The following is a 10,325-nucleotide window of genomic DNA, read 5'->3' as shown; positions in this document are numbered from 1 at the left end:
GCAGAGTCCCGGCTTTACACTTACTGTGCAAGAATTGTATGTGGACGCCATTATAACAATCAATCTATTTGTGTTATACGGCATAGCCTGCAAATGAGTGATTGCTTATGGCAAATGAGTCGCAACAAAAAAGTACAATTGCAAAACACAAAAGTGTACATTTAAAGTCACAGAACTGCAACTTCTACAGAAGAAGCAACTTTTGGGTTTAATAATTGGAGCATCTTGGACTAAAGTGGTGTTTGTATATTTGAAAGCCACTTTTAAATGTAATAGAGATTTTGTTCTGTATGTCCTCGGGGGCCATTTTACAAATGTCAAACACACAAAAACTTGCCAATTTGCTATGTGGGTTTCTGTTTATTTGTGGCTTTTTCACGACTGCATTAAAAAGAAAGTAAAATCAATACCAGCTCTTGACAGGGAGCAAACATTTTGTTGACTTAACTTGAATGGTGGTATCGTTCCTTTGTGTGTGTGTTATAAAAAGGGGTGTCCCCCTTTTCCTGACCTCTGAATAGGAAATAGAAAACCAGGAACCCCCATGGTCCCAGAGGAAATCAATTGTGTGGTCTCATCTGAGTTCCTAGAAGACTGTAAACCACAGTACAAAACCACTGTAATCTACTGCTGCTGTATATCGGAAATAAAATAATGGCCCTGGGTCAGAGGAGCAGAAAAACATCACTTGTGATTTGCCACAGCAGACCTCAAAGGGCAGTTTCCTTTATAAATAGACCCACAAAAGGACATGAGACTATTTAAGGTATAAAGTTACAATAAAATGTTTCTGGATTATTTCATTATATAGCCCTAATTGAGTTTTGAAAGGACTGGGAGAAGGTAAAGACCCAACCTATTGCATGAGATGTCTCCATTAACCTAGTTCCTTACTTTTCCTTGTGCTTCGTTTGTTCCCAACTTACCATCTGAGGGATGGAAATAAGACTCCTAATGTATTGCATAGCAGTTTCAATATCCTCAACCAATGGCCAGGCAATAGTCCCCAAGTCAATTAATTTAAATGAAAAACAAAATAACTTCTCCCTTATTGAAGCTAATGGCTTTTAATGCTCCTGGGACAATATTGAATGCCATCAGTAATTTTTTGAAAAATAAACATATTCCATTAATTTCTCTCAATATATACTATATTATTACACCCACTGTTTTTTATTATTATTTTACTATTTCCAAAACAAATTTGTGTAAATTTTTTTTTTTTTTAAAGTTGGTGAACATTAGTCAACTTCTGCATTTTCCAGCAGTCTTTAATGTACCAGTTTCCACTCCAAGCTGTGGTAATGTACTGCACCTTATTCCACCACAGATTACATGCCTGCCTGTGCTATATACCTGTGTTAACCTTATAAAACCTCTACCATGCACCAACAGAAGGTTGTAATAAATCTTCGTCCTGAGAGGAACTACATTGTCCCACAGCCCATATTGCAGTTTGCCCTTTTGGACTTATAAAATAAAAAACACCTTATGTGTTCTGTAGAGTATGATTAGTATTAACGCTTCTCATGAAATTACAATATTTATTTTGCATGGAAGACATGAAACGGCTTTGATGAAGAAGTAAACTGACGCAAAGAAAGTGCATTGTACGTCTTTTTCATTATTTCACATTCATCCAATGAGACAATGGTCCCAGACCCATTTTGCAACTTCCAGTTTTCTGCAGTGTTCTGCTAAGTCAGCAAAAAAAAAAAAAAAAAAAGAAACTGTCTACAATAACGTACCACAGCAAGTCAGGTCATTACTAACACTGCCTTTGTATATTATATAAAAAAACACACACAAAATGGCACATTCTTATTAAATCCAGTACACCGCAGCTTACTGTCATCACTGGTCAACCAAGAGTCACATGTGGGTACTTTTGAAAGCCATTTCCTCTTATCTAGCCAGCAGTGCTACAGATAAATGTCACGTTGGACAATGAGACAAAGATCATGCATTCAAAAGAATGCTGAAACAGCAACTAAAATCAATAACTACCAAGAAATGATTAGTTACTTTAAATAGATTTAGGATGACCACTCAGACATACTGAAAGCACGGCAGCTAATAAAAGATTTTGAAGGAAGGTCAAAGGGGGCTTTACATTGAAGTATACAACACAGTGCCAAGGTATGCTATGAAAGTAATATTTCAATCTGAATAGTTAGTAATACCTTTTTCCAAAGAAGCTGTCAAATTGTGTAGCGAGTCATCTAGTCTTAAAATAAACTTTGCTCTGAGATAAGAAAGTTCTAAAAGGTGAAAGATACATGGATACTGATCTTATGCAATGTCCAGTACAGCTCTTAACTATATGCTTGCTACATTTAAAACAGAATCTATTTTCCCCACAGTAACCTGATTTGTGTGCTGAATAGCTGGGTGTAAAGTTAACTGGTTACTGTATCCAGTATGACTTGCCATCTGAATTGCAAGACACACTACTAACTACTTCAAAGATGACCAAGACAGGCAGTAAGGGTTAACTCACTAAACTGTACCACTGATTTCTGATAAAGTACCAGGAATTCAAAAAGGAACTTCCTCTTCATGCTGTGTTTTACAAGAAACAGTCAACAAAAGCAATTCAATATTGATATGCAAATAAAACAAAGTTCCACCTTTTCTCCCCTCATACAATGCCGTGTGTAAAATGGACAGTACATCACTGTGCGTATACAGGCAATTAGCCAGGCTAAAAAGGTATTTCAAGTGAGGCAGAAATACAACTTAAATAAATGTTTGTTGTAAAACAGACCCAAGCAACTCTGGGATCATGGCATTTAAAATGACTTGCTCACTAGATTACAAGGTTAAATTTAACAATCACACAGTTGTAGGTGGTTTACATTATATACTGCTGTATTCTACAAAGCAGCATATATTACATTTGTTAAATGCGTTAAGGTGTGTTGTTGAGTGTTCAAAAAAGTACTTCATGTTTAAGTGTTCATCAACAACATACATTCAGTGTTGAATGAATGCTGCTTTGTAAAGAAAAACACCCAATGCAAATGATTGTTAGCACAATTGATAATCCATCATATGTTACTGCAGAAATAGCTGAAAGGCAGCTGCAGCCACATGTTGAAAGCTTACCTACCTATGTTAAAGATACAACACATTTTTCTGAAAAGGATTAATATAGATGTTAAACTTCCACAGAATACCATTTTATTTTGCATGGATGTAAAATCCCTGTACTGTGTTCCCAGGCATGAAACTTTAGAAGCATGTAGAGGCACTGGAAAATCAAGTAGATAATATTAAATATGATCAAGATAGTTATTTTACATTTGGAAATCAAAGTTACAAACAGAATGATGTCACAGTAATAGGCTCAAAATTAGGTATGCATTTTGCAAGCAAGTATATGGGCAAATGGGAGGAAATGTTATTGAGTAAACTAGACAAGAAACCATTCAAATACATAAGATATGTGGATGACATATTTGGAATATGGACACATGGAGAAGAATCTCTTGTACAGTTTCATAAATTAGCAAATGATAGCTACCCTAACATTTCGGTGGATTTAAGGTGGACAAAATATGAAATTGAATTCTTTAACTTTGGTTAAACTTGATCAAGGATCTATTAAAACAGATCTTTACTCAAAACCTACTGATATGCATAAGTATCCATGAGGCTTTTACTTGCACCAGTAAAGGAATAGTAGACTGCATTGGTTGTGTGAAGTGTAACAAACAGCACATCAGAAAAACAAAACAGTGTTTAGCTGAATGCTTCATGGAACATCTACAAAGTATAAGAATTAATACTTCTACATCTCCTGTTGCCAGACATTTTAACACAAATGACCACACTGCAGAAGACATCCCAATTTGTTGGAAAAATCACTGCTATGGGACAAATACAGCCAGGAACCAAAAAGAACGCAAATTCATTTTCAAAATTAGGCACTTTAGAAACTCTTGGAATGAACATTCTGTTCTGAAGTCATCATCCCATCATCCTCCAGAACTTTTCTTCTGAAAAACAACTTGTTTATAATAGCTTGTTTACAACACTGATTTTTTCCATCCAGCTGAAGAAGGACTTGTAGTCTGAAACATCTTGATAATAGATTTCTTTATTTTTTTTAAATCAAATATCAATTATATATAAAACTTGACGTTGTTTCATTTAGTTTGACTCCTGAAAATAGCACATTTCTATATTTAGCTTTTTTTTTAAGCTTCCTGATGCCCGAGAATTACTTTTCATTGTTACCTGTTCTAGTTCAGCTTGATGCTTTGACTTGGAAAGGCAGCAACACCCTGAAGACCTTGCAGTGAGTTAAAGAATCACTGCAAGTAAACATCCCCAGCATACAAAACATAGGCTTCCAGATAGTACTGCAGTACAGTAACTTCACTTTTTTTTTGCATGCTGGCATATCCGTAACTGCGTCAGTGTGTCCCCATCACAGCTGTACCTAGAGATGAAAGCATCCATATACATAGATCAATACCAATGGGAGCGAGGGAGCAGGGCTAAGGGCATACCTCCAAAAGGAGTGGATTTACTACATTTAAACCTGTCTCGGTGAGAAATATTCGAATATATACAAATTACGTACATACATTTCTAGCAGTAAGAACAAGATAAATATGTAACCAAAAGATGTACGTTATTGAAAATGTTTGCACTTTTCTTTTCAGTGGATTGCTATTTTATTTTTAATTCTCTGATTTGACCTTATACCATCTGCTGGATGATGTCATTGCACAGCGGATACATTCTTAGAAAAAAAAATATATATCTTTTTTTTTTTTGGCACAGAACACTGAAGACCAGATTTTGAGTCTTTCTAAATTTAGGTATCTTCTACTTGATCAATCTTAAGGGAGTATACACCATTCTGGGACTGATACAGGATTTAGGCCAATACTTAGTTTTAATGAAATTCTATGCACTTCTCATCTGCTCTGATGGCTTCTATTTCAACCCTGTTTAATATCCCAAAATGATATTACTTTGATCACTACTTTTCAGGGAAGAAAAAAGTGTTGTGAGGATCACTGCCTGACTGCTCTTGAATGTGTCAAGGCCCAGGGCAAGGAATGATTTTGTTATTTGGTCTGCTACTTTTACTAGGTTAAATGAACGGTCTTCCCTCTGAAATACCCTTAAGGTAACATTTTTGTTTTCTATTCAGGGCATGTTGTGACATGTCAGCCAACCTGAAAGGGCTGCCAAGCTGATCATGAAACTGGCTTGAGACTTTGCTCAAGGTACAAACCATCTTAAAAGTCATGCCATGTTATATTTCCTGTCATTCAGGTCTTTATACATTTAAATATAAGAATCTTTCACATTCATTCCAAGGTTTTTTCTCTTCAGATGAGAATTTTGTGGTTTTGAAGGCTAACTGTATGTGTGTGTGTGCAATAATATATATAGCAGATCCTATTAAAGGTATCGCCCAAAACATGTTTGTCTTGTATGCGGACCAGCACAGCAATTCACATGTTAAAATTCTTTACGGAACAATGTTACATCAACAGCTAATTGTGCTCCATGCGTTTTCTGCGTTAGCTTTTAAAACATCATGTCTTTACTTGTCATTAGACTACGATTTTAAAGAAGATGCAACACTTAGCATTTGCCTTTAACGTCCATATTACTTTCTAACACTGCTATAAACAGGCACCAACAGAAACATCCATAACACTGAAATGACACTACGTTGCTACCAACAATGCGTATCACTTCTGCCATCAAAGTGGCATGTCTGTTCTCACTGGAAACACTCAAATGGATTCCCACTTACTGACCAGAAGTTGATGCTTTTAATTCAATCAGACATATAACATGATTTAAAAAAAATGTACTTGCCATGATAGCAAAAAATACAAGAAACAGACTAGATTTTAATATAGGCTGCCCAAGGCAAGATTCTGTTTTTATTTTTTTTTCTGCAACAAAAGAAACCCCAGTACATTACCTTCAGTGTCTCACATACAGCAACACGAACTAGGGTCAGAAAGTTTTGGCTTTAGGGCATGCATATTTCCACTGCCCTATAAATCTGATGCAAAATGTACTTCACCTTAGCTACAGTAATTATATTTATTTGAACGAATGGAAAAACCCATCAACTCAAAAGAAAAATTCAACTTTCTGTGTGAAGCCATGTGGTTTGGTACATTTTTCTCCAATATAAAATTCTGCAAACCTACAGTAACGCTAACACTTGTCTTTTGTCTAGTACACAATTCCTCCTTAAATCTATGCTTTCTGTGTATTGCTGGCAGCACAACAAAAACATCATGTGAAAAAAAGACAATGCCCATTTGAATTGCTCTTTTGCTGATCTACAGTGTAAAATAATTTTGGCTCACACAGAAGCCTGTAATGTAACCCTCCAGCTCAGACTACATTTTGGGAATGTACTGTAAACAAATTAGGATTCCTGATAAAGCTGAATGCACACAAGACTAAACTATGAAAGTATACTAAACAGACACGCAGGCATTATCTTTAACTGTAAAATGGAGTGGGATTGTGGGAGACTGGCTTTGACAACCCAAGCAATGCCTGAAGCAGTGAAATGAAGTATTCCAAAAACTACAAGAATTGAAAGCCATTTAAAAAGTACATACTTAAAAGCTATAAAAACAAATAATACCTCCTACTTCAGAACAAAAAAAAACAATACATATTATAAATCTAAATAAACCATCTACTGTAAAAGTAGCCTAAATAAAAGTAGAAATAATGACTTGTTAATTAAAAGTTACTGAAGTTCATAGGTGCTGGTAATAGTTTAATATTTACAGCAGATAGTATTTCTGCTGCCATAATCAACATGAAAAAAACAATTCCAATACGTTGTTTCTTAGTTCCCTTTTACACACACTGTTTAAATATCTTTCATTTAGTATTATGATGATAGTGATTAAAAGCTGTAGATCACTTTAAAATCATATTAAATTAACTGATAAATGTGCTTTTAAAAAACACAAAAAAGATCGACATATTGATCTGTCAACTGTACAAGCAAATCTGGTTTGAAAACAAAAAACAACTAAAGCAGATGTATTGTAGCTCTGAAGCGGAACGCAAGTGTAACTAACCTCTTCATGCAATAGACGCGCTATCTGATGAACAGGACATCTGTAAAAATAGAGAGGCTGCAAAGTGAGGTAACACACTTCCTCTGAGCTTACTGTAGCTAACCAAACACATTGCAACAGGAATAGCAACTTCCATTAGCCTGGGACCTAATTCATAACATTCTGGATCTGAAGATTACGCCAACTGGGATCCAAGATGCAAATACTTCTGGACAAGCCTAGCTTTCTACCTCACCATTTTTTGTTACAAGCAGAGTAACTTGTGTGTAAAAAACGTCCATGTTGTTAAACAGGTTTTGGGCTTGCACCATACAAAACAAAAACTCTAACAAAAAAAGTTTTACAATACATTGGTCCTACAATCGTGTTATCTTGGCAAGCAAAACTACAGCACCCCCATCCCCATCTCCAAAAGTCTACTTTTCTGATCTCAAAAGAAATGCCACAAGTTTGGATTTAGGACATTTTTAAATGAAAACAGCTGATCAGGTGCTGTACTGAATTATTTAACAGCAGCTTCCTTACAAGGTCAATTTGTGACTGGATGAAAAACTCAGGAGCAATTTTGTCTGTGGGTATAAATTCAGAAATAAAAAAATGAACCAACGAAATCTTCATTTTGAAAGTAATACTGAATATACCTCTTGCATTTGTTGCTCTAATAACTAACCCAAATGCACTACAAGTCAGTTTAATCTTTGACAAAGTCACTCAAGTTTACAGAGTAGGATGTTTCTGTGACTGTAGAAAGCATAAGTTGAAAACAAATGAATGTAGTATGTATAAAAACTTACACCCCCTGTAAAGTTTTAAACAAATAAATAAATAAATAAATAAAAACAAACAGAACACCAGAGTGTATTTTAAAAATGCCATTTGTATTAAAAGTCTTTCAAAACAGACAGACAGCTGTTAAAAGGCTGGTCTGATATTATAATTACAATCGGGTTAGAATTTCAATGGTACATCACATTTTGTTAATCCTTTTTCTTGCTTTTGCTGACCAGGGGGACAAAATAAAAAGGTTTTAGTAAACAGTATCTAGGTGGACCCAGTGCCTGTGAATTTCAATTAAAATTAGGCCAAACCTTTAACAGGGATAGAAAATTATATTTAAAATGCTAAATTGAAAATAAAAAACACATTCCTTAACAAAGGGAAATTAAAATACTTTGTGGATTGCGAGATAATGCGATTGTGTGGATACTTTGCAGTTGGCACTAACTTGAACAGCTGATTTGGAAGGCACAAGACACTGGGCTTTTGGCGGCCCTGTATCATAACATAAAAGTCCTTGTTTATGCTATTGTGGTGATACTGGTCAACTGAAGCAGTTTTTTTTCTCCTTAAGCATACAAAATGGTATAATTTTTCACAGCTCACGTTGAAAATCCCACTGATTTTCTTTAATACCCATTTTATGCAGCAGGTACAAAATATTACTTTTGTTTTTCACAGAAACCATCCTGCCTATTCCTTGCTTGTTTCGGCATCAGTGTTAGATAAGTTCCAGTTAGAGAGTGCAATTGTTGAGACCGGATACATGTTTTGCCACGTTCAGTTGCTGTGTCCAGTGATGTTGCCGGTTTCTTACAATCAAAGGTGAAATCCCAGGTGATGCATTCGCCATGTTGCTGAATAAGGGCTGCGGTGTCCTGTTTCATTAGCCACTCAATGGTATCGTTATCTCTTCCCTCCAGAGATGAATAAATGCAATAATTCACAACCGTTGATGAATCCCTGCAGAAGAGTTCCAGGGAAACAGACGTGTCGATGCATTTCAAAATAAATATCACCCTTAGGCACTAGGCACAAAAATGTTTCCAAATGCATGTGTCTACGAGTCTTTAAAAACAATCCCAGAACATTCAAGTATTCTGCCATGTAAACACTGGTTTTGGATAAGTGTGTACAATGTGTGTGTGCGCAAGTTAACAGAACACATTTGAATACTGATCACGTAGTCAATGTATTACACTTTAACGTTTTCAAACAAAGTTGTGTTAGTTTCCAATCTTAGTTTGTTTTTTTTTTAATATTACGTCACTCGCTCGCCTTTTGCAAACTTTTCAACTAGTTTTAAAGGATAACACAGGAAGAGCAGCACTGAGCGTCCCCATTCGGCTGTGAAGCATAGTTCATCTGTCTGACAATCTCTGCAAACAGTTCGTCTACCGAGGCTTTATTTTTGGCTGAAGTTTCCATAAAGGGGCAATTCCATTCATCTGCGAGGGCTTTTCCTTCTCCAGAAGAAACCTCTCGTTCGCCTTCTAAATCCACCTTGTTGCCCACCAGGATCATGGGCACTCGCTCGTACCGTTTCACACGGATGATCTGGTCCCGCATGGGTTTGATGTCTTGGAAGCTCTGTTGGTTGACCAGACTGTATACCAAAATAAAGCCCTGCCCGTTTTTGATATACAAATCTCTCATGGAGGCGAACTGTTCCGTCCCCGCCGTGTCGAGAATCTCCAGCACAGAAGGCGACGAGTCCACTTCGATCTCTTTTCTATAAAAATCTTCTATGGTGGGATCGTATTTTTCTATAAAAGACCCCGTTACAAACTGCACCGTCAATGCTGATTTGCCAACTCCGCCGGATCCAAGCACGACAACTTTGTATTCTCTCATGGCTTCTAAAATAGTCCTGTCTCTCGATTGCCTTTTTCTCGACTGCACTTTCCACCGCTGGTCGCCCCAATGGGTTTTAAACTAACAACAGTCCCACTTCTCTGAAAGCAATCTCAGTCCGGTCCAGTCCAAGGGCTTCGGGTGCAATCTTGCAGGGTCTGCGTGTCGGAGGGGATCTGAGGTGACTTAGACTGTACCCCAGCATTAGAAATATGACATGTTGGGAACTGCTGTTCCTTGTGTAATGCTTCTGAGTAAGGCGTGATCAATGCGCACTCACACGCTCTTCCTGCCCACTGACACAGGCGCAGCGTCCGTACGTCACCAGAAAGAGGATGTCTCAGTGTCGATTTCTTAAAGTGGCAGTAACGCATCTGTTGCCAATGTTTAGGAAACTCAGTAATCGATTGAGAGTGTGGTCACAATAGTTTAGATATTGACATACCGACTCATCAAAGTACATTTTAAACAACATTTTGAATATAATAATATAATGCAGTTGAGAAGCTACACTTTAAAATCACAGATTGCCTACCGTGGACTACTGGGAATTACTTTTAAATGTATTTGAGTTTACTATATATGTTGAAAGAGCAGCGATGA

General features: G+C 36.6%; 1 protein-coding gene across 1 annotated transcript; it reads right to left on the bottom strand.

Annotated features, from left to right (window-relative positions):
* Positions 1–7,948: 7,948 nt before the first annotated feature.
* LOC117423751 (ras-related protein Rap-2b) lies at positions 7,949–10,031 on the bottom strand. Its single transcript, XM_034039881.3, has one exon. The coding sequence runs from the start codon at positions 9,720–9,722 to the stop codon at positions 9,171–9,173; it is 552 nt and encodes a 183-aa protein (XP_033895772.1). The 5' UTR covers positions 9,723–10,031; the 3' UTR covers positions 7,949–9,170.
* Between the last annotated feature and the right edge of the window lie 294 nt (positions 10,032–10,325).

Source organism: Acipenser ruthenus, chromosome 17 (genome assembly GCF_902713425.1).
Source record: "Acipenser ruthenus chromosome 17, fAciRut3.2 maternal haplotype, whole genome shotgun sequence".
Lineage (NCBI taxonomy): Eukaryota > Metazoa > Chordata > Actinopteri > Acipenseriformes > Acipenseridae > Acipenser > Acipenser ruthenus.
This window is presented reverse-complemented; position numbering and strand designations above follow the sequence as displayed.